General features: G+C 35.3%; 1 protein-coding gene across 4 annotated transcripts in view; it reads right to left on the reverse strand.

The window, feature by feature from the left end:
* LOC133545571 (ETS-related transcription factor Elf-1-like) overlaps positions 1–25,958 on the reverse strand; it is a 38,686-nt gene extending 12,728 nt beyond the window's left edge. The window contains exons 1-5 of one of the 4 annotated variants that reach the window (XM_061891282.1): positions 25,837–25,958; positions 25,711–25,753; positions 17,429–17,731; positions 14,108–14,228; positions 253–360 (exon numbers count right to left, since the gene is read on the reverse strand). In XM_061891282.1, the coding sequence (XP_061747266.1) occupies positions 253–360; positions 14,108–14,228; positions 17,429–17,488 (289 nt within the window). In that variant the 5' untranslated portion in view covers positions 17,489–17,731; positions 25,711–25,753; positions 25,837–25,958. Of the gene's footprint in view, positions 1–252; positions 361–11,375; positions 11,535–14,107; positions 14,229–17,428; positions 17,732–25,710 lie in introns of those variants that run through there. The other 3 variants (XR_009804875.1, XM_061891292.1, XM_061891304.1) reach the window with 3 other exon arrangements.
* Between the last annotated feature and the right edge of the window lie 243 nt (positions 25,959–26,201).

A 26,201-nucleotide genomic window follows, 5' to 3' on the forward strand; every position in this document is an offset into this window, starting at 1 on the left:
ATTTGCAAAAATCTATTTGAACATGAAATATGTTGTCTTTGTAGCATATTCAACTGAATATGGGTTGAAAAGGATTTGCAAATCATTGTATTCTGTTTATATTTACATCTAACACAATTTCCCAACTCATATGGAAACGGGGTTTGTATAAATATTTTTTTATCAACCACTGAAATGATGTCAAATACCATATTTATTACCTAAACACGTTTATAAAAGAGTAAAATAGGAGAGTTGACGGTGCCCACTTACAGTAGTGTTGCTCCAAAGTCAGGGTGTCAGGACAGTCCAGGTCAAGAAATGAGTCGGCAGCGATGAGTGTTTCCATGGTCTCTTCGTCTCCACTTTCACACGGCTCCACTTCAGATCGTAAAGAGAAAATGAACAGTTACACAACAAACAGCACTAAAATCACTTTTTAATCAATTTATTGTGTCCTCGCAGTATATGTGAAGTGAAGTGAATTATATTTATATAGCGCTTTTCTCTAGTGACTCAAAGCGCTTTACATAGTGACACCCAATATCTAAGTTACATTTAAACCAGTGTGGGTGGCACTGGGAGCAGGTGGGTAAAGTGTCTTGCCCAAGGACACAACGGCAGTGACTAGGATGGCGGAAGCGGGAATCGAACCTGCAACCCTCAAGTTGCTGGCACGGCCGCTCTACCAACCGAGCTATATGTCAGATGATACACTATATGGCCAAAAGTATTTGGCCACCTGCCTTGACTCACATATGAATTAAAGTGCCATCCCGTTCCCAACCCATAGGGTTCAATATTATGTCGGTCCACCTTTTGCAGCTAATACAGCTTCAACTCTTCTGGGAAGGCTGTCCACAAGGTTGCGGGGTGTGTTTATAGCAATTTTCCCACCATCCTCCCACTGGTCGAGAAGGCCTGGCTCTCGGTCTCCGTTCTAATTCATCCCAAAAGGTGTTCTATCGGGTTCAGGTCAGGACTCTGTGCAGGCCAGTCAAGACTCTGTCATTCATGTCTTTACGGACCTTCCTTTGTGCACAGTCATGTTGGGACAACATTTGGGAGCATTGAATTGTCCAAAATATTTTGGTATCCTGGAGCATTTCAAAAGTTCCTTTCACTGGAAACAAGGGGCCAAACCCAACTCCCTGAAAAACAACCCCTCACTATAATTCCTCCTCCACCAAATTTTGCAGTCTGAAATGTACCGTTCTCCTGGCAACCTCCAAACCCAGACTGGTCCGTCAGATTACCAGATGGAAAAAGCCTGATTCATCAGTCCAGATAAGGCATCTCCACCGCTCTAGAGTCCCGAATGCAGGTGAGATAGGCTCTCCAAAAAATTACAAATGGTAGAAAATGGATGGACGGATGGGTTTCCAGAGCGGACAGACGCGGAAGGAGATTTTTACAAGAAAGTTCTAGAGCTTAGTGATATATCAGATATATCAGATTGTAGTTGGGTTTATGTTTCAGCCTTTGCGTTCATATTTCGCTGTGTTTGTTGCATTTGGTTTCATAATAAAATATGTTAATTGAGAGGAGCGGTGACGTTCATATGTTCTCAATATTCAGGGTTTTATCGCTCGTAGAAAAAATACAAATTCCATTCCTTTTTTAAAGTGGTCTGTCATAAAGTTTTTAGCATTCAACTAGACATTATTGTGAGGTTTTGTATTAGTTTTCCTAAAAATAGATATTCTGGCCTCCCAGACACTTTTTTTTTTTCTCTAAATTTGGCCCCCCTGGACTGGCTTAGATTCAGTCACCCGGCCATGAAAACCCACTCCATGAAGCTCTCTGCGTACTGTACGTGGGCTAATTGGGAGGTCGCATGCAGTTTGGAGCTCTGTAGCAACAGACTGTGCAGAAAGTCTTTGCACTATGCGCTTCAGCATCCGCTGACCCCTTTCTGTCATTCTATGTGGTCTACCACTTGGTGGCTGAGTTGCTGTTGTTCCCAAAATCTTCCATTTTCTTATACTAAAGTGAAGTGAATTATACTTATATAGCGCTTTTCTCTAGTGACTCAAAGCACTATACATAGTGAAACCCAATATCTAAGTTACATTTAAACCACATCCAGAGGAGCCAGATGAGGTGGTTCGGGCATCTGGTCAGGATGCCACCCGAGCGCCTCCCTATCAATCAATCAATCAATGTTTATTTATATAGCCCCAAATCACAAATGTCTCAAAGGACTGCACAAATCATTACGACAACAACATCCTCGGAAGAACCCACAAAAGGGCGAGGAAAACTCACACCCAGTGGGTAGGGAGAATTCACATCCAGTGGGAGGTGTTTAGGGCATGTCCGACCGGTTGGAGGCCACGGGGAAGACCCAGGACACGTTGGGAAGACTATGTGTCCAAGGCTGGCCTGGGAACGCCTCGGGATCCCCCGGGAGGAGCTGGACGAAGTGGCTGCGAAGAGGGAGGTCAGGGCTTCCCTGCTTAGGCTGCTGCCCCCGCGACCCAACCTCTGATAAGCGGAAGAAGATGGATGGAAGGATGGATATTTAAACCAGTGTGGGTGGCACTGGGAGCAGGTGGGTAAAGTGTCTTGCCCAAGGACACAACGGCAGTGACTAGGACGGTGGAAGCGGGGGAATCGAACCTGGAACCCTCAAGTTGCTGGCAGGGCCGCTGCACCAACCGAGCTATACCGCCCGACAGTTGACTTTGGGATAAAGCCAAAAGTGGACGGCGCGAGGAAATTTCACGCCTGGATTTGTTGCACAAGTGGCATCCTTAAGACGGATGCACGCTGGAAATCACTGAAAGCGGCCCGTTCTTTCACAATTGTTTGTAGAAACAGTCTCCAATGCTTAAGTGCTTGATTTTATACACCTGTGGCCTGCGGCCAAGTGATTAGGACACCTGATTCTGGTCATTTGGAAGCGTGGTCTAATACTTTGGGCAATATTTTGTAGTTTCGGCTGGAATATCTACAAAGTAGTGTTGGTAGGAGACAGTCAAAAAAGTGCAATATCGCCTCTGGCTCTAAAAACAAATGTTGAACATGCCGTTCATTAAATCACCGGCCAGTCAGTAATGAGAGGACTCTAGGACGCTAACCTTTTATGTATAAATATGACAGTTTTAAGAGTGGGGTTTTCTTTTTTTTTTTTTTCCATCTTCCGATATAGTGCGCCGAGTTTCCCCGGTGGAAGGTGCCGGACTTTATGAATCACAGGCCACACCTGCTTAATGGACTGTTTTATACGGCGGTGCCATTAATGTGATGAAGTACCTGGTTAGGGCGCACATTCAATCATCATTGCTGTCCAGTTACTGTAACCCGGGGGTCAGCAACAGTTCAGCTCCCCGTTTCCATATGAGTTGGGAAATTGCGTTTGATGTAAATATAAACAGAATACAATGATTTGCAAATCCTTTTCAAGCCATATTCAGTTGAATATGCTACAAAGATAACATATTTCATGTTTAAACTGATAAAAAAAATGTGTTTTGCAAATAATCATTAACTTTAGGATTTGATGCCAGCAGCACGTGACAAAGAAGTTGGGAAAGGTGGCAATAAATACAGATAAAAGTTGAGGAATGCTCATCAAACACTTATTTGGAACATCCCAGGCTAATTGGGAACAGGTGGGTGCCATGATTGGGTAGAAAAACAGCGTCCCCAAAAAATGCTCAGTCTTTCCCAAGAAAGGATGGGGCGAGGTACACCCCTTTGTCCGACAACTGTGTGAAAAAATAGTCAAACGGTTTAAGAACAACCTTTCTCAAAGTGCAATTGCAAGAAATTTAGGGATTTCAACATCTACGCTCCATAATATCATCAAAATGTTCGGAGACTCTGGAGAAATCACTCCACGTAAGCGGCATTGAATGACCGTGACCTTGGATCCCTCAGACGGCACTGTATCAAAAACCGACATCAATCTCTAAAGGATATCACCACATGGGCTCAGGAACACTTCAGAAAACCACTCTCACTAAATACAGTTCATTGCTACATCTGTAAGTGGAAATTAAACCTCTACTATGCAAAGTGAAAGCCATTTATCAACAACATCCAGAAACGCTGCCGGCTTCTCCGGGCCCGAGATCATCTAAGATGGACTGATGCAAAGTGGAAAAAGTGTTCAGTGGTCTGACGAGTCCACATTTCAAATTTTTTTTAGAAATATTCGACATCGTGCTTCCAAAGGGGAAGCGAACCATCCCGACTGTTATCGACGCAAAGTTGAAAAGCCAGCATCTGTGATGGTATGGGGGTGCATTAGTGCCCAAGGCATGGGTAACTTACACATCTGTGAAGGCACCATTAATGCTGAAAGGTACATACAGGTTTTGGAACAACATATGCTGCCATCTAAGCGCCGTCTTTTTCGTGGACGCCCCTGCTTATTTCAGCAAGACAATGCCAAGCCACATTCAGCAAGTGTTACAACAGCGTGGCTTTGTAAAAAAAGAGTGCGGGTACTTTCCTGGCCCGCCTGCAGTCCAGACCTGTCTCCCATGGAAAATGTGTGGCGCATTATGAAGCGTAAAATACAACAGCGGAGACCCCGGACTGTTGAAGGACTGAAGCTCTACACAAAACAAGAATGGGAAATAATTCCACTTTCAAAGCTTCAACAATTAGTTTCCTCAGTTCCCAAACGTTTATTGAGTGTTGTTAAAAGAAAAGGTGATGTAACACAGTGGTGAACATGCCCTTTCCCAACTACTTTGGCACATGTTGCAGCCATGAAATTCTACGTTAATTATTATTTGCAAAAAAAAAAAAAGTTTATGAGTTTGAACATCAAATATGTTGTCTTTGTAGCTTATTCAACTGAATATGGGTTGAAAAGGATTTGCAAATCATTGTATTCCGTTTATATTTACATCAAACACAATTTCCCAACTCATATGGAAACGGGCTTTGTATGTTTGTGTTTATGCTTCACTGATGACAATATTTAGCCAGCGCCGTTTTGTCCTACTAATTTTGGCGATCCTTGAACTCACCGCAGTTGGCATAGTGTACAACTTTCTCCGTCGCTGCCACAGAAAGACGTGTTTAATGCCACTCCTTCTTTGTCCACCAAACGTTTTATGCTGTGTGTGAATGCACCATGGTTTAGCTTTGTTGTTGCTACTGACTTGCGTGGGGTGCTAATAATCCATGCTAACATGCTATTCAGGCTACCAGTGTGCACATATTGCATCATTATGCTTCGTTTGTAGGTATATTGGAGTTCATTTAATTTCCTTTGCTTATGTCCTCTGTGTATTTAATTTTATATTTGCATGTCTAATGACATTTTATCTGTAAGTAATATCGGCTGTGTTTCTTATTGTGCGCCATGTTGTTCCAGACCACAGCAAACGTTACCATGTTGTTCCAGACCACAGCAAACGTCACCATGTTGTTCCAGACCACAGCAAACGTTACCATGTTGTTCCAGACCACAGCAAACGTTACCCAGCTTGCAAAAATGATAATAAATCCATTATAAGAAGACAGCCTGTCCTTTCCTTCAACTTGGGCACACACATCTATACGTTTGGCAGTTTTAGGGCAGTCATTTCCAGGAGTTATCAAACCCTTTGAGACACTTACTTTAAAGTCCTACTTACACCCACTACTACCGACCACGCAGTCTGATAGTTTATATATCAATGATGAAATATTAACATTGCAACACATGCCAATACGGCCGCTTTAGTTTACTAAATTGCAATTTTAAAATTCGCACAAAGTATCCTGTTGACGTCACTGATTGTAGCGGACATTTTGTTCCAGCCCGATCCCAGCTATAAGTCGTCTGCTTTAATCCCATAACTACACAGTATTCTGGACATCTGTGTTGCTGAATCTTTTGCAATGTGTTCAATTAATAATGGAGACGTCAAAGAAGAAAGATGTAGGTGGGAAGCGGTGTATTGCGGCTGCCTTTAGCAATCAATCAATCAATCAATGTTTACTTATATAGCCCTAAATCACTAGTGTCTCAAAGGGCTGCACAAACCACCACGACATCCTCGGTAGGCCCACATAAGGGCAAGGAAAACTCACACCCAGTGGGACGTCGGTGACAATGATGACTATGAGAACCTTAGAGAGGAGGAAAGCAATGGATGTCGAGCGGGTCTAACATGATACTGTGAGAGTTCAATCCACAATGGATCCAACACAGTCGCGAGAGTCCAGTCCAAAACGGATCCAACACAGCAGCGAGAGTCCTGTTCACAGCGGAGCCAGCAGGAAACCATCACAAGCGGAGGCCGATCAGCAGCAACACAAACACAGCCGGTGTTTCTTTCTTTACATTCCCGAAGGTGAAGCTTTACTATGGAACAGAGCGGTCAATTGAACATGGTTCCCTACCACATGTCAACCGGCTGGTTTCGGTGAGAAACTGGTGGTAATAAGTCGGCTCTTACCGTAGACATGAGCGGAGCTTGCGTTGTCCTCGTGCACCTGTCAAAGAGGCAGCTGCGGACTCTCTTGCCTCCTCCGACTGGTTGCCCCCGAATGTAGGATGCTTCCACCGTGGAGGAAGGGGGAAAAAAGCTCAGCCCGGCCCGAACGGCTGCCTTCGCTTCGCCTCGTCGAGAAACGTGGCTTCCCTCAGACACACCCTTCCGACTTTCAGGTACGACTATATAATCTCACTAAAACACTAGTAATACAATAAGCAGATAAGGGATTTTTCCAGAATTATCCTAGTAAATGTGTCTAATAACATCTGAATCGCTCCCACTGCCCTGTCTTTTTTTCTTTCTTATAGTCCTTCACTCTCACTATCCTCATCCACAAATCTTTTATCCTCGCTCAAATTAATGGGGAAATCCTCGCTTTCTCGGTCCGAATCGCTCTCGCTGCTGGTGGCCATGATTGTAAACAATGTTCAGATGTGAGGAGCTCCACATCGTCTGTTACTTCCGGTACAGGCAAGGCTTTTTTATTAGCGACCAAAAGTTGCGAACTTTATCGTGGATGTTCTCTACTAAATCCTTTCAGCAAAAATATGGCAATATCGCAAAATGATGAAGTATGACACGTAAAATGGACCTGCTGTCCCCGTTTAAATAAGAACATCTCATTTCAGTAGGCCTTTAATGTGTTGCCTTCTTTATAACACTTACATAAGGCTTTTAACTTTTTGCGGCTCCAGACAGATACGTTTTTTTTTGTTTTTTTGTTCCAATATGGCTCTTTCAACATGTTGAGTTGCCGACCCTTGGTATATATATATATATATATCCTTCTAAAAAACTGGCATCAAAGCACCTGAACTATAGTAAAAGGACATAATTAACACAACAAGTAAGATTTGACAGTGTCAGGTTAAAGGCCTACTGAAATGAGATGTTCTTATTTAAACGGGGATAGCAGCTCCATTCTGTGTGTCATACTTCATCATTTCGCAATATTGCCCTATTTTTGTTGAAAGGATTTAGTAGAGAACATCGACGATAAAGTTCGCAACTTTTGGTGCTGATCAAAAAGCCTTGCCTGTACCGGAAGTAGCAGAAGATGTGCGCGTGACATCACGGGTTGTGGAGCTCCTCACATCTGAACATTGTTTACAATCATGGCCACCAGCAGCGAGAGCGATTCGGAACGAGAAAGCGACGATTTCCCCATTAATTTGAGCGAGGATAAAAGATTTGTGGATGAGGAAAGTGAGAGTGAAGGACTAGAAAAAAAAAAAAGACTACAGTTGGAGCGATTCAGATGTTATTAGACACATTTATTAGGATAATTCTGGAAAATCCCTTATCTGCTTATTGTGTTACTAGTGTTTTAGCGAGATTATATGGTCGTACTTGTACAACCTGAAGGTCGGCCCTGCACCTTTCTTCAGCACCAGTCGACGGGTGGTGGCGATGCCCATCTCTGCCCTTCGCAAGGGACCCTCTTCGAAACACGATCTTTCGAAATGATCACTGCATAATACACTGTACTTTGTGTGTGTGGTCCAATCCAGCTTGACACATGTGTTCCATAGTAAAGGTTGACTGTCATCTTTCGGGAATGTAAACAATGAAACACCGGCTGTGTTTGTGTTGCTAAAGGCGACCGCAATACATCACTTCCCACCTACAGCTTTCTTCTTTGACGTCTCCATTATTCATTGAAAAAATTGCAAAATATTCAGCAACACAGATGTCCAGAATACTGTGGAATTATGCGATAAAAACAGACGACTTAATGCGGGGAACGGTGCTGGAACAAAATGTCCTCTACAATGCGTGATGTCACGCGCACGCATCATCGTACTGCCACGTTTTAGCATGATACTTCCGCGCGAAATTTAAAATTGCAATTTAGTAAACTAAAGCGGCCGTATTGGCATGTGTTGCAATGTTAATATTTCATCATTGATATATAAACTATCAGACTGTGTGGTCGCTAGTAGTGGCTTTCAGTAGGCCTTTAAAGTCATTTTGATAGTAGGCTAATATAGCTAATAAAGACACTTTCATCATGTGTTGCCTTCATTATAACAATTATATAAGACTTTTAAAGTCATTTTGATAGTAGGCTAATATAGCTAATATAGACACTTTCATCATGTGTTGCCCTCATAATAACACTTATATAAGACTTTTAAAGTCATTTTGATAGTAGGCTAATATAGCTAATATATACTCTTACATCATGTGTTGCTTTCATTATAACAATTATATAAGACTTTTAAAGTAATTTTGATAGTAGGCTAATATAGACACTTTCATCATGTGTTGCCCTCATAATAACACTTATATAAGACTTTTAAAGTCATTTTGATAGTAGGCAAATATAGATTATACTGACATCATCCGTTGCCTTTAGGAAACACTTTTAAAGTAATTTTGATAGTAGGCTAATATAGCTAATATAAACACTTACGTCATGTGTTGCCTTGATTATAACACTTATATGAAACTTTTGAATTAATTTTGATAATAGGCTATTAGAGCTAATATAGACACTTACATCATGTGTTGCTTTCATTATAACAATTATATAAGACTTTTAAAGTAATTTTGATAGTAGGCTAATATAGAGACTTTCATCATGTGTTGCCCTCATAATAACACTTATATAAGATTTTTAAAGTCATTTTGATAGTAGGCAAATATAGCTTATACTGACATCATGCGTTGCTTTCAGGAAACACTTTTAAAGTCATTTTGATAGTAGGCTAGTATTGACACTTAAATCATATGTTGCCTTCATTATAACAAATATAAGACTTTTAGAGTCATTTTGATAGAAGGCTAACAAAGCTAATATAGACACTTACATCATGTGTTGCCCTCATAATAACACTTATATAAGACTTTTAAAGTCATTTTGATAGTAGGCAAATATAGCTTATACTGACATCATCCATTGCCTTTAGGAAACACTTTTAAAGTCATTTTGATAGTAGGCTAATATAGCTAATATAGACACTTACATCATGTGTTGCCTTCATTATAACACTTATATAAGACTTTTAAAGTCATTTTGATAGTAGGCTAATAAAGCTAATATATGTTGCCTTAATTGTAACAAATACAAGACTTTTAAAGTAATTTTGATAGTAGGCTAATATTGACACTTAAATCATATGTTGCCTTCATTATAACAAATATAAGACTTTTAGAGTCATTTTGATAGTAGGCTAACAAAGCTAATAGAGACACTTCCATCATGTGTTGCTTTCATTATAACACTTATATAAGACTTTTAAAGTAATTTTGATAGTAAGCTAATATAGACACTTTCATCATGTGTTGCCCTCATAATAACCCTTATATAAGACTTTTAAAGTCATTTTGATAGTAGGCAAATATAGATTATACTGACATCATCCGTTGCCTTTAGGAAACACTTCTAAAGTCATTTTGATAATAGGCTATTATAGCTAATATAGACACTTACATCATGTGTTGCTTTCATTATAACAATTATATAAGACTTTTCAAGTAATTTTGATAGTAAGCTAATATAGACACTTTCATCATGTGTTGCCCTCATAATAACACTTATATAAGACTTTTAAAGTAATTTTGATAGTAAGCTAATATAGACACTTTCATCATGTGTTGCCCTCATAATAACACTTATATAAGACTTTTAAAGTCATTTTGATAGTAAGCTAATATAGACACTTTCATCATGTGTTGCCCTCATAATAACACTTATATAAGACTTTTAAAGTCATTTTGATAGTAAGCTAATATAGACACTTTCATCATGTGTTGCCCTCATAATAACCCTTATATAAGACTTTTAAAGTCATTTTGATAGTAGGCAAATATAGATTATACTGACATCATCCGTTGCCTTTAGGAAACATTTTTAAAGTCATTTTGATAGTAGGCTAATATTGACACTTAAATCATATGTTGCCTTCATTATAACAAATATAAGACTTTTAGAGTCATTTTGATAGAAGGCTAACAAAGCTAATAGAGACACTTCCATCATGTGTTGCATTCATTATAACACTTATAAAAGACTTTTAAAGTAATTTTGATAGTAAGCTAATATAGACACTTTCATCATGTGTTGCCTTCATAATAACCCTTGTATAAGATTTTTAAAGTCATTTTGATAGTAGGCAAATATAGCTAATATAGACACTTACATCATGTGTTGCTGTCATTATAACACTTATATAAGACTTTTAAAGTCACTTTGATAGTAGGCTAATATTGACACTTAAATCATATGTTGCCTTCATTATAACAAATATATGACTTTTAAAGTCATTTTGATAGTATGCTAACAAAGCTAATAGAGACACTTACAACTTGTGTTGCCTTCATAATAACACTTTTAAACCACAGTTTGAGAATAACCACAATATGTTATTTATAGCTGTTTTTTCGCCATTTTACTTTTGTAGCTGTATGTAGAATGGCAGCTGGTTGCATCAGCTCTGCGCTTCTTCATGTCTTTTATCATTTCCCTTTTGTTTTAATGTGTTTTACCTTATTTTAAGTGTTTTTTTTTTAATCTGCACTGCAACCGCAAAAGTATATACTATTTTTCTAAAGTGCACAGTACAAAAACTGGCATTAAAGCACCTGAAATATAGTAACATGACATAATTAACACAAGATTTGACAGTGTCAAGTTGAAGAAAAAAAGGGCGGATATAGTAAGCAACAAAAACTTTCAAAATAAAATACATCCGAAAGTGATCAAGGCAGCGTTGATCTCTTTGAAGGACTCCGACAACATCCGTCAGCCCTGATAATTCCACACTTTATTCCACTTACGAAAACCCTCACATTAAACGAAGTAAAGCATAAAAGTAGTTCATTCTGACTGCAAGTTGTCATGACGTCATTTCTGTATTTTGCTAGCTCGCTTAGCCTAGCCTCCAGCGGCTCCTACAAACTTGGAAGAGGAAAGTCGAACAAAACCAACACAAAGGCACGACTTACTCTTAATTCCTCGCAGGGACGTGGGGCAAGCCATGGCTTATGCGGAATCGACCGAGTCTACATTCTAATGCGATTTATGAGCCATCTTTCGCGGACCATGGCGAAGAATGTTGTGTTTTACTTCCGGTTTTTTTTTTTCTTATTTTATGGAAGGCGGTCCCTCGGTTGGAGTGTGTACTGCGCATGCGCGAGGCCTGACCTCTATTTTAATTATATGTAGTTTAATATATATCACATACCGCCAATTAATATAAATCAGTTTGCTAAAAAAAATATGAATAAATAAAGAGATGAGCTATTTGTGTTTTTTTATTTGACCGGTAACTTTTTTAATTTTTTTAAAATGAATTTCAATCCATCAATTAATCAATCAATAATTATTTATATAGCCCTAAATCACTAATGTCTCAAAGGGCTGCACAAACCACTACGACATCCTCGGTAGAGCCCAAATAAGGACAAGGAAAACTCACACCCAGTGGGACGTCGGTGACAATGATGACTATGAGAAACCTTGGAGAGGACTGCATATGTGGGCAACCCCCTCCCCCCCCCACCCCCTTTGAAGGGAACCTAAAGTAATGGATGTCAAGCGGGTATAACATGAATTTATTAATCAATCCAACCAAACAATACATAATAATGCAATCAAATTCCAAAACCGAACCCGACCCAGCAACATTGAGAATAGCAATAAACAGAGCAATTGAGGACACACAAACATGACACGGTACAATCTAAAAGTAGTGAAAGAAAAATGAATATTATCAATATTAGTAACAATTTCAAAATAGCAGTGATTAAAAGTCCCTCGTTTATATTATCATTAAAAAACGTTAATACAAAAAATAATGAAAAAAAAAAATCAACAATGCATCGCATCTCATAAGCTTGATAACACACTGTGTCCAATATTTTACAAAAAGATATAATAAGTCATATTTTGGTTCATTTAATACTCAAAACAAATTTCAATAATGGATTCTATATTCCAATATATGACTCATTATTATCTAAAATAAATGCATTTTTTTCTACTGATATCATCTCCATAACTTGTGTATCCCAGTCAGTATGAGTTGGACTATCAACATCAATCCATTTTTTTTTTAATATTACCCTTTTTGTTATTATGCATATTGAAAGAAATGCATTTTTTTGATCGGTAACTTAAATTTGCACTTTATTCACGTAAAACAGGTGTCAAGCTGGTTATCATTCGTCAGAGTGAATATATATTAATTTTTTGTTTGAACTAAAGTGGCCTAAAAGTGCAAACCACCTTTGCATTTCATGAAACAAATTACAACAACAACATAAAAAACACCTTACCATAAAAAAAATTGAAGCAAGTTACAATTCCAGAAAACACAAAAACAAGCCTGATAAAAAATTTTTAAACTTTACTGAAAAATTTACTAATTAACCATTTATTGAGAACGAGTATTAGTTATGGGTTTATGGATCGAATGTGTGTACAAATTGAGAACAGGAAGTGAATAAATGTGTTAGTAATTGTTATAAAAAATGGAAAATGAGAAGGATTGAATAAGGTCTGCTTCTTCCTACTCCTTTTCGGACATGTAATGAGAAACTGGAAATTTGTGATGTATAAACTGATGTATAAAATAAACTTGAAATGATATATATATATATATATATATATATATATATATATATATATATATATATATATATATATATATATATATATATGTATATGTATATATATGTATACATATATACATATATCTATATGCATGTTAGAAATAAACTTGAACTTGAAGTATACATTTAATTATATATAAACAAAAACACATATATAAACATATATATATATATACACATATATATAAAGAAATGTATGTGTAAACGTACTTATATATACATATTTATGTATATAAAACATACACATATATCTAAACATATGTATATATAAACATACATACATACATACATATATACACATATGTATATATATAAACAGTATATGTATATATATACATACAAACACAAAAACGTCCACATGTATATATAAACATATGTATAAATAAACATACATATATACAAATATATATATATATATATATATATATATATATATATATGTGTGTGTGTGTGTGTGTGTGTGTGTGTGTATACATATATATAGACATATGCATATATAAAAAGATATATAAGCAAATGTATATGTAAACAAACATATTTATACATATTTATGTATATAAAACATACACATACATCTAAACATATGTATATATAAACGTACATACATATATACACACATATATATATATATATTTATATATGTATATAAACATACACATATAAAAACATCCACATATATATAAACAAATGTATAAATAAACATACATTTATAAATATATATATATATATGTATATGAATATAACATACACATATATACATACATACATACATACGTACATACTTATATATATATATATATATATATATATATATATATATATATATATATATATATATATATATATATATACATATATATAAATACATAATTCTTACCTATACAGGAATAGATTAATAACAATTAAATTCAGCAGGACAAAAAAGTATTAAATCAAAGTGACCTCCGCATCCCGTTTTTTCGTTTAAAATTTGGACAACTCGGGCATCAACAGTAAAATGAATGCAACAAAGGAGAACTTTATCGGGCGTTGTTGGTGCGTGTTGTGTAACTGTCGCCACTGACCTTTAAGCAACTGGTGGTCCTCGGCCTGCGGTTCTTCACATAAAAACCCTGAATATGCGAGCAGGTGGTGGTGTGGAAGCGGCTCCATAATCATAGCGGGCAAATCTGAGTGATCCCTAAACTGCATAAAAAGACAAAGAAACACATGTAAATACATCAACCAGACAGTAGGTGAGGCTGCACAATATAATGAGCACCATTATAAGGAGCTGCATAAGACAATCTAGAACTGTATTATACTTTATGACCGTGTTGCTCATTTAAGGAACCAAAATATCCTAAAAACAAGTATTATAGTGCCTCCAATTTAATTCTAAATATTTGACAGTAATAATGCTGCAAGTTTTGCCGCTGTCTTGTGAACAATGTGCTTCAATCAGGATAATGACCATGAACACAGATTTTTATACAAGTCTAACAAAACTTTCCCGCACATGGTGCAAACAAAACAACCCAAAAAGTCAACACGAATGGTCCCACATATCTCAACCTGCTCACTGAACTTTGTGGATAGCATTTAAAAAAAATGTCCGAGGCCAACACATAGTTTAAATTTAAACCCATTTAAACCCCCGCAATGCATGCTGGGAAAATGCAGCACACTTGCCACACTTATCCATGTTTGGCGCATTGTAGCCGCTTGATTGCTACTCCTAATATCCAATTATATTAAATATTGATTATATTATTAATTATATACCCATCATAATAATGTAATATGTTTATATCTGTAGTTTATATAGAGCGGACTATACGTTAGGTCAGGAAAAAACATGGAGGCTCTTTCATCCCTAAAAGCCTGTTTTGCAGGTTTCCTTGAAGATCAGGGAAACCTGCAAAACAGGCTTGTAGGAATGAAATAGCCTCAGTCTTTTTTCCTGACCTAACGTATATATATATATATATATATATATATATATATATATATATATATATATATATATATATATATATATATATATATATATATATACATATATATATATATATATATATGTATATATATACATATATATATACATATATATATATATATATATGTACATATATATATATATATACATATATATATACATATATATATATATATATATATATACATATATATATATATATATATATATATATATATATATATAATAGATGCTTTTTATATTATTTACATGTGAATGATGCTGTAAAATAAACTGTATTTATATTATTCACATGTAAATAATGCTGTATAATAGAATTTATTTATATTATTCACATGTGAATAATGCTGTATAATACGATATATTATAAACATGTGAATAATGCTGTATAATGGACTGTATTTATATTATTCACATGTAAATAATGCTGTATAATAGACTGTATTTATATTATTCACATATGAATAATGCTGTAAAATAGGCTATATTTATATTATTCAGATGTGAATAATGATGTATAATAGACTGTATTTATATTATTCACATGTGAATATTGCTGTATAATAGACTGTATTTATATTATTCAGATGTGAATAATGCTGTATAATAGACTGTATTTATATTATTCACGTGTGAATAATGCTGTATAGTAGACTGTATTTATATTTTTCACATGTGAATAATGCTGTATAATAGACTGTATTTATATTATTCAAATGTGAATAATGCTGTATAATAGACTGTATTTATATTATTCACTTGTGAATAATGCTGTTTAATAGACTGTATTTATATTATTCACATGTGAATAATGCTGTATAATACGATATATTATAAACATGTGAATAATGCTGTATAATGGACTGTATTTATATTATTCATATGTGAATAATGCTGTATAATAGAATGTATTTATATTATTCACATGTGAATAATGCTGTATAATAGACTGTATTTATATTATTCAGATGTGAATAATGCTGTATAATAGACTGTATTTATATTATTCACATATGAATAATGCTGTATAATAAACTGTATTTATATTATTCACATGTAAATAATGCTGTATAATAGACTGTATTTATATTATTCACATGTGAATAATGCTGTATAATAGAATGTATTTATATTATTCACATGTGAATAATGCTGTATAATAGACTGTATTTATATTATTCAGATGTGAATAATGCTGTATAATAGACTGTATTTATATTATTCAGATGTGAATAATGCTGTATAATAGACTGTATTTATATTATTCACATGTGAATAATGCTGTATAATAGACTGTATTTATAGTATTCACATGTGGATAATGCTGTATAATAGACTGTATTTATATTATTCATATGTGAATAATGCTGTATAATAGAATGTATTTATATTATTCACATGTGAATAATGCTGTATAATAGACTGTATTTATATTATTCAGATGTGAATAATGCTGTATAATAGACTGTATTTATATTATTCACATATGAATAATGCTGTATAATAGACTGTATTTATATTATTCAGATGTGAATAATGCTGTATAATAGACTGTATTTATATTATTCACATGTGAATAATGCTGTATAATAAACTATATTAATCACATGTGAATAATGCTGTGTAATAGAATGCATTTATATTATTCACATATGAATAATGCTGTATAATAGACTGTATTTATATTATTCACATGTGAATAATGCTGTATAATAGACTGTATTTATATTATTCACTTGTGAATAATGCTGTATAATAGACTGTATTTATATTATTCACATGTGAATAATGCTGTATAATAGACTGTATTTATATTATTCAAATGTGAATAATGCTGTATAATAGACTGTATTTATATTATTCACTTGTGAATAATGCTGTATAATAGACTGTATTTATATTATTCACATGTGAATAACGCTGTATAATAGACTGTATTTATATTATTCACATGTGAATAATAATGTATCATTGATTGTATTTATATTATTCACATGTAAATGATGCTGTATAATAGACGGTATTTATATTATTCACATGTGAATAATGCTGTATAATAGACTGTATTTATATTATTCACATGTGAATAATGCTGTATAATAGACTGTATTTATATTATTCACATGTGAATAATGCTGTATAATTATATTATACAGTATTATACTATAATTATACTGTAATTATATCATTCACAAGGGAATAATGCCGTATAACCGACTGTATATATATTATTCACATGTGAATAATGCTGTCTAATTATATTGTACAGCATTATACTATAATTATACTGTATTTATATTATTCACATATAAAAAATACCCAAGTGTTTATTATTTATTGTGAGCTACTCTGTTGCCTGGATCAGTAAAGTACTTTCTCTTCTATTCTCTTGTAAACATGTACTCACCCCCGACAGGTTGACGTGGTCACTGGCGAAGTCGAAGACGAGCTCCGATTGCTGCAACATGGCGGAATATGCCCAACAACCCCCTGGGATGCAACTGTACGGCTAGAGCATCACAGTCCTGAGGACTACCATGGGTTTTTTTGGTCTCTAGACCCAACCAGCTACGGATCTGGTGAATCGGCGCAGGCGGTGTTCGTGACGGAGCTCAAGTGGATCACAGGCGTGCATGCCCCCCCCACACGGACTGGGACTAGATAACAAGAGGTGACAGGAAGCGTCGAATAGGGGAAGTCTGTCCTAAACCTGCCAGAAAAGAACAATGCAATGTTGAAATGCAGAAACACCAAGGCCTTATTTGACTGAGCGATGCGTTCAGGGACCTGATATGTGCTTTAGAACAGTTTGACTATCGTGCATCTCTGAAAAAGGAGGCCAAACCGCCAACAGGAAGGAAGCGTTTGCGCCGAGCACGAGCATGCGTGCGACATCAGGGGAAGCAGCTGGCTCGGACTAAGAAACAACTTATGTCTTTGCGCCACGTTCATAGTCCCTCGCCAGTCGCATTCCTCCCAACATGTTGGGGACACTTGGAATCAAAGCGAACGGTTTATTGTGGGTTTTTTAGCCCGTAAGGACCAGATGAGTCGCCTGCTGGCCTGTTCTAAAAATAGCTCAAATAGCAGCACTTACCAGTGAGCTGCCTCTATTTTTCAAATTGTATTTATTTACTAGCAAGCTGGTCTCGCTTTGCTCCACATTTTTAATTCTAAGAGAGACAAAACTCAAATAGAATTTGAAAATCCAAGAAAATATTTTAAAGACTTGGTCTTCACTTGTTTAAATAAATTCATTTATTTTTTTTTACTTTGCTTCTTATAACTTTCAGAAAGACAATTTTAGAGAAAAAAATACAACCTTAAAAATGATTTTAGGATTTTAAACACATACACCTTTTTATCTTTTAAATTCCTTCCTCTTCTTTCCTGACAATTTAAATCAATGTTCAAGTAATTTTTTTTAAAATTATTATTATTGTAAAGAATAACAAATACATTTTAATTTAATTCTTCATTTTAGCTTCTTTTTTTTCGTTTTGTGCAATATTTCTTCAAACTTATTATGATTAAAATTCAAAAAATGTATTCTGGCAAATCTAGAAAATCCGTAGAACGAAATTTAAATCTTATTTCAAAGTCTTTTGAATTTTCTTGTAAAGTTTTTGAAAATCTAGAAGAAATAATGATTTGTCTTTGTTAGAAATATAGCTTGGTCCAATTTGTTATATATTCTAACAAAGTGCAGATTGGATTTTAACCTATTTAAAACATGTCATCAAAATTCTAAAATTAATTTTAATCAGGAAAAATTACTAATGATGTTACATAAATTATTTAAAAAAAAATTTTTCAAAAAGATTCGAATTAGCTAGTTTTTCTTTTTTTTTCGACGAAGAATATTTGTGCAATATTTCTTCAAACTTATTATGATTAAAATTCAAAAACGTTTATTCTGGCAAATTTAGAAAATCTGTAGAATCAAATTTAAATCTTATTTCAAAGTCTTTTGAATTTCTTTTAAAATTTTTGTTCTGGAAAATCTGGAAGAAATAATGATTTGTCTTTGTTAGAAATATAGCTTGGTCCAATTTGTTATATATTCTAACAAAGTGCAGATTGGATTTTAACCTATTTAAAACATGTCATCAAAATTCTAAAATTAATCTTAATCAGGAAAAATTACTAATGATGTTCCATAAATTATTTAAAAAAATGTTTTCAAAAAGATTCGAATTAGCTAGTTTTTCTTTTTTTTCGACGAAGAATATTTGTGCAATATTTCTTCAAACTTACTATGATTAAAATTCAAAAAATGTATTCTGGCAAATCTAGAAAATCCGTAGAATCAAATTTAAATCTTATTTCAAAGGTTTTTGAATTTCTTTTAAAAATTTTGTTCTGGAAAATCTAGAAGAAATAATCATTTGTTTTTGTTAAAAATATAGCTTGGTCCAATTTGTTATATATTCTAACAAAGTGCAGATTGGATTTTAACCTATTTAAAACATGTCATCAAAATTCTAAAATTAATTTTAATCAGGAAAAATTACTAATGATGTTCCATAAATTATTTTTAACAATTTTTTCAAAAAGATTAGAATTAGCTAGTTTTCCTTTTTTTTCGACAAAGAATATTTGTGCAATATTTCTTCAAACTTACTATGATTAAAATTCCAAAAATTTATTCTGGCAAATCTAGAAAATCTGTAGAATCAAATTTAAATCTTATTTCAAAGTCTTTTGAATTTCTTTTAAAATTTTTGTTCTGGAAAATCTGGAAGAAATAATTATTTGTTTTTGTTAGAAATTTAGCTTGGTCCAATTTGTTATATATTCTAACAAAGTGCAGATTGGATTTTAACCTATTTAAAACGTGTCATCAAAATTCTAAAATTAATCTTAATCAGGAAAAATTACTAATGATGTTCCATAAATTCTTTTAAAAAAAAATTCAAAAAGATTCGAATTAGCTAGTTTTTCTTTTTTTTCGACGAAGAATATTCGTGCAATATTTCTTCAAACTTATTATGATTAAAATTCCAAAAATTATTCTGGCAAATGTAGAAAATCTGTAGAATCAAATTTTAATCTTATTTCAAAGTCTCTTGAAGTTATTTTAAAATTTTTGTTCTGGAAAATCTAGAAGAAATAATGATTTGTCTTTGTTAGAACTATAGCTTGGTCCAATTTGTTATATATTCTAACAAAGTGCAGATTGGATTTTAACCTATTTAAAACATGTCATCAAAATTCTAAAATTAATCTTAATCAGGAAAAATTACTAATGATGTTCCATAAATTATTTTTAAAAAAATTTCAAAAAGATTCGAATTAGCTAGTTTTTCTTTTTTTTTCGACGAAGAATATTCGTGCAATATTTCTTCAAACTTATTATGATTAAAATTCAAAAACGTTTATTCTGGCAAATTTAGAAAATCTGTAGAATCAAATTTAAATCTTATTTCAAAGTCTTTTGAATTTCTTTTAAAAATTTTGTTCTGGAAAATCTGGAAGAAATAATGATTTGTTTTTGTTATGAATTTAGCTCGGTCCAATTTGTTATATATTCTAACAAAGTGCAGATTGGATTTAAACCTATTTAAAACATGTCATCAAAATTATAAAATTAATTTTAATCAGGAAAAATTACTAATGATGTTCCATAAATTATTTAAAAAAAAAAATTCAAAAAGATTCGAATTAGCTAGTTTTTCTTTTTTTTTGACGAAGAATATTTGTGCAATATTTCTTCAAACTTATTATGATTAAAATTCCAAAAATTTATTCTGGAAAATCTAGAAAATCTGTAGAATAAAATTTAAATCTTATTTCAAAGTCTTTTGAATTTCTTTTAAAATTTTTGTTCTGGAAAATCTGGAAGAAATAATTATTTGTTTTTGTTAGAAATTTAGCTCGGTCCAATTTGTTATATATTCTAACAAAGTGCAGATTGGATTTCAGTTTATTTAAAAAAATAGGCTGAAAAATTCTAAAATTAATCTTAATCAGGAAAAATTACAAATTACTAAATTTTAAATTTTTTTTCAAAAAGATTTGAATTAGCTAGTTTTTTGCTTCATTTTTTTTCGATTGAATTTTGAATTTTAAAGAGTCCAAATTGAAGCTAAACTATGTTTCAAAATGTAATTTTCATTTTTTTCCCCGCCTTTTCTCCTCCTTCAAACCCTTCAATTAGGTGTTTTTTCGTGAAGTGAATTATATTTATATAGCGCTTTTTCTCTAGTGACTCAAAGCGCTTTACATAGTGAAACCCAATATCTAAGTTACATTTAAACCAGTGTGGGTGGCACCGGGAGCAGGTGGGTAAAGTGTCTTGCCCAAGGGCACAACGGCAGTGATTAGGTTGGCAGACGCGGGAATTGAACCTGCGAGCTAAACCGTCTCTACAAAAAACCTCCCGTAAAAGGAAAAAAAATGTACAACGGAGTGACGGACAGAAATACCCTTTTTTTTATGTACATATAGATTTATTTATTAAAGATAAATTGAGTGAATTGGCTATTTCTGGCATTTTATTGAAGTGTGTATCAAACTGGTAGCCCTTGGCATTAATCAGTAGCTCTTGCTTTCAAAAAGGTTGCTGACCCCTGGTTTAAATCCTCTAATCACCCCAGCCCTTTCCTGCTCAGTCCTCTGATCATTTCCTGCTGATCAGGTTCAAATCTTTCTAAGGCTGGACTGATACCAGTTGCACAGATGGTTGCAAGTTGACATCCGCGCCTCACCTTTTTAGGTCTTTTCCGGCGGAGATGGCGCCGCTAGATCAGGTTTTTGGGTGACTTTCGTTCCTGGAAAAGTAGCTTCGAGGAATTAATTCAAGGCGTATTTTTTTTTTTTAATCCTGTTAATCCTCCAACTTTAGCAGCTTAGCCGTTTTTGATGTTTTCTCACCCCAAAAAAATTCTCGGGGCTAAAGGGAGGGAGAGTACACGAGAGTGCATCTTTGCATAATTCGGGTCAGTTATCAGACAGGAAGCAGCGCTCAGCGAGCAGGCACCGCCCCTTCCTGAGTTCTTGCGCCCATACCCAAACACGTTTGCGGGTGTCTATTTTAGTATTATCGTTTTCATTTTGACTTCTGTTTTGTTGGATCGGCCGTTTTACTGCCGCGTTACAGGCTCAGTTTGCAAACAATTAAGAAATGTAAATTAACATTTGCAGAATCTTACTGGGTAAATAACACATTCCTCAACGTACTGCATATACAGTATTTGTAGCTCATATGCTAATATGCTAACACGGTTACGAGTGTCTATTTTAGTATTATCAATTTACAATGCCATTATTTTTATCTTGTTCAGTTTCACCAATCCCTAAGTAAATTCACCAAAACGTCACTGTGGAGTTATCGAGTATGTTTTGCTCATTGGAGAGCGAGCTTATGCAGCTCGTGGGTCCATGACGATGACTTCTGTTTTGTTTAATCAGCCGTTTTACTGCCGTGTTAGAAAATGGATGGATTAAACGTCCAAATGTGTGAAATATCTGTAGAAGTATTTTCATGCATATTTTTCCGTGCTACCGTATTGTAATCAAGTGAGCGCAGTTAGCATTAGCTAATATGCTAACATGTTTACAAGTGTCTATTTTAGTATTATTAACTTACAATGGCATTATTCTTGTATTGTTCAGTTTCACAAATCCCTAAGTAAATTCACCAAAACGTCACTGTGGGGTTATCGAGTCTGTTTAGCTGATTGGAGAGCTGGCTTATGCAGCTCGTGGGTCCATGTCGATGACTTCTGTTTTGTCTGATCAGCCGTTTTACTGCCATGTTAGAAAATGGATGGATTAACCGTCCAAATGTGTGAAATATCTGTAGAAGTATTTTCATGCATATTTTTCCGTGCTACCGTATTGTAATCAAGTGAGCGCAGTTAGCATTAGCTAATATGCTAACATGTTTACAAGTGTCTATTTTAGTATTATTAACTTACAATGGCATGATTTTTGTATTGTTCAGTTTCACAAATCCCTAAGTAAATTCACCAAAACTTCACTGTGGAGTTATCGAGTATGTTTTGCTCATTGGAGAGCGAGCTTCCGCAGCTCGTGGGTCCATGACGATGACTTCTGTTTTGTCTGATCAGCCGTTTTACTGCCATGTTAGAAAATGGATGGATTAACCGTCCAAATGTGTGAAATATCTGTAGAAGTATTTTCATGCATATTTTTCCGTGCTACCGTATTGTAATCAAGTGAGCGCAGTTAGCATTAGCTAATATGCTAACATGTTTACAAGTGTCTATTTTAGTATTATTAACTTACAATGGCATGATTTTTGTATTGTTCAGTTTCACAAATCCCTAAGTAAATTCACCAAAACTTCACTGTGGAGTTATCGAGTATGTTTTGCTCATTGGAGAGCGAGCTTCCGCAGCTCGTGGGTCCATGACGATGACTTCTGTTTTGTCTGATCAGCCGTTTTACTGCCATGTTAGAAAATGGATGGATTAACCGTCCAAATGTGTGAAATATCTGTAGAAGTATTTTCATGCGTATTTTTCCGTGCTACCGTATTGTAATCAAGTGAGCGCAGTTAGCATTAGCTAATATGCTAACATGTTTACAAGTGTCTATTTTAGTATTATTAACTTACAATGGCATTATTCTTGTATTGTTCAGTTTCACAAATCCCTAAGTAAATTCACCAAAACTTCACTGTGGAGTTATCGAGTCTGTTTAGCTGATTGGAGAGCTGGCTTCCGCAGCTCGTGGGTCCATGACGATGACTTCTGTTTTGTTCGATCGGCCGTTTTACTGCCGTGTTAGAAAATGGATGGATTAAACGTCCAAATGTGTGAAATATCTGTAGAAGTATTTTCATGCATATTTTTCCGTGCTACCGTATTGTAATCAAGTGAGCGTCGTTAGCATTAGCTAATATGCTAACATGTTTACGAGTGTCTATTTTATTATCATTAACTTATAATGGCATTATTTTTGTGTTGTTCAGTTTCAGAAATCCTTCAGTAAATTCACTAAAACTTCACTGTGGAGTTATCGAGTATGTTTTGCTCATTGGAGAGCGAGCTTCCGCAGCTCGTGGGTCCATGACGATGACTTCTGTTTTGTCTGATCAGCCGTTTTACTGCCATGTTAGAAAATGGATGGATGGATGGATTAACCGTCCCATGTGTGATACCTGCAGAAGTATTTTCATGCATATTTTTCTGTGCTACCGTATTGTAATCAAGTGAGCGTCGTTAGCATTAGCTAATACGCTAACATGTTTACGAGTGTCTATTTTAGTATTATTAACTTACAATGGCATTATTTTTGTGTTGTTCAGTTTCACAAATTCTTAAGTAAATTCACCAAAACGTCACCGTGGAATTATTGAGTCTGCTTAGCTGATTGGAGAGCTGGCTTCCACAGCTCGTGGGTCCATGATGATGACTTCTGTTTTGTTCGATCAGCCGTTTTACTGCTATGTTTTAAATATGGATGGATGGATAAACCATCCCATTTGTGATGTCTGTAGGAGTGTGTTCTTGCATATTTGTCCGTGCTACCGTGATGTAACCAAGTGAGCGTTGTTAGTATTAGCTAATATGCTAACATGTTTACGAGTGTCTATTTTAGTATTATTAACTTACAATGGCATTATTTTTGTGTTGTTCAGTTTCACAAATCCCTAAGTAAATTCACCAAAATGTCACCGTGGAGTTATCGAGTCTTTTTAGCTGATTGGAGAGCTGGCTTATGCAGCTCGTGGGTCCATGACGATGACTTCTGTTTTGTTTAATCAGCCGTTTTACTGCCGTGTTAGAAAATGGATCGATTAACCGTCCATTATGTGAGACATCTCCCATAATGGATAATAAAGCTGTTTTTGATTTTCACAGCGATGCGGGACAAAGTGTGTCAAAGCATCCTTTTTGGCGATTTAGTTTTTCCACGGTCTGTTGGCAGTTGCACCTAATGCACGTCCCGCCTATCCTGAATTTCTGGCTCTGGCTAAGCAGCGTGGAAATTTGCCGTATTTTGTTTTTAGTCGCAAATGCAACCTGCCATTGTCATTTTATACACACAAAAATGTAGGATTATGCTTTTTTTTTTTTTTTTTTTGGGCAACGGACTAAAACTCTCCATTGTTGTTTCTTTGAACACTACTGTCCTCCGGCATTTGTTCCGCCGGTACATTTATTGTCTTCGTGCCCTGCAGCCTATCAGAGGACTCCACGGTCTTTGTTCATTGCTACTCTGGTCACATAGGTTGGTCCCTGTGCACGGGGATCCGAGCCTGTGAAGTGGCTGCCAAGCCCCTCAAGCCCTTGTAACGTTCACCCCCCCCAATTGAAGGTAGGCAGAGTGAGATAGAAGGAGCGCGGGGTTTTTTTTGTCGGACAGAGGGAGGTTTGTGTGTGAACTAGGCCACGCTGATAACAGTATGGCCGGCAAGGGTGCAGCTGATAAGGCCCTCGGCCTGCCTGCCTTGACAGGGCCTTGTTAAACGAACATCGAAATACGGTGTAAAGGCAGATCCTGGAGTTCTGACTTTGGTCACGGTGATTCCGTTTAACAACATGTTTATACAGAATGTGTGCCTGTACAAGTGGTCTTGATAAAAAAAAATGTGAACAGCATGCTCTGGGAACTGGTTTCACTTTCCTTTTAGCACATGCTTTTCTTTCAACATACGTCCTTGGTATTTATATAACAGTCGATATTAACAATACAACAAATAAGAAGCAGATTTACCTGGTGTTGACACACTGCATGTACGCAGAAGGACAGCAGCCGACTGGAGGAAACCAAAAAAAAAAATAAAAAGGAAAGGAATTTGTTCTCATCTGGCAAACCCCAAACGCTTATCTGTTTACATACCAGGGATCGGTTTCCCGCTACGGAAATGTCCAGGGAAAGTGGCCCAAAGTTGGAGTAGATTTCTCTCCCCTTCTAGGTCACTCCATGTCAGATCTTTCTCCCTCGCTTTTTTTTCCGCCCCCCTTGAACTGTCCCCCCCCCCCCCCACCCCCTTGGTGAGTTCCGATTGGTTACCTGTGTTGTGAGTCAAGGTAACCCGTAGTGACGATTGTCAGCGTGGAGCAAATGTAAACACGGGTGTATTTGCAATGTAAAGCAGATAGCCGAGCAACTCACCTGCGGCGCAGACGTACAGTTTACGCCGGACTCCAGGGGCTGGGCGATACTGCTCATGTAAGGCCAGCATTCTGATATCAATACTTTTT

The sequence above is a fragment of the Nerophis ophidion genome, linkage group LG02 (assembly GCF_033978795.1).
Source record: "Nerophis ophidion isolate RoL-2023_Sa linkage group LG02, RoL_Noph_v1.0, whole genome shotgun sequence".
NCBI classification, from domain to species: Eukaryota; Metazoa; Chordata; class Actinopteri; order Syngnathiformes; family Syngnathidae; genus Nerophis; species Nerophis ophidion.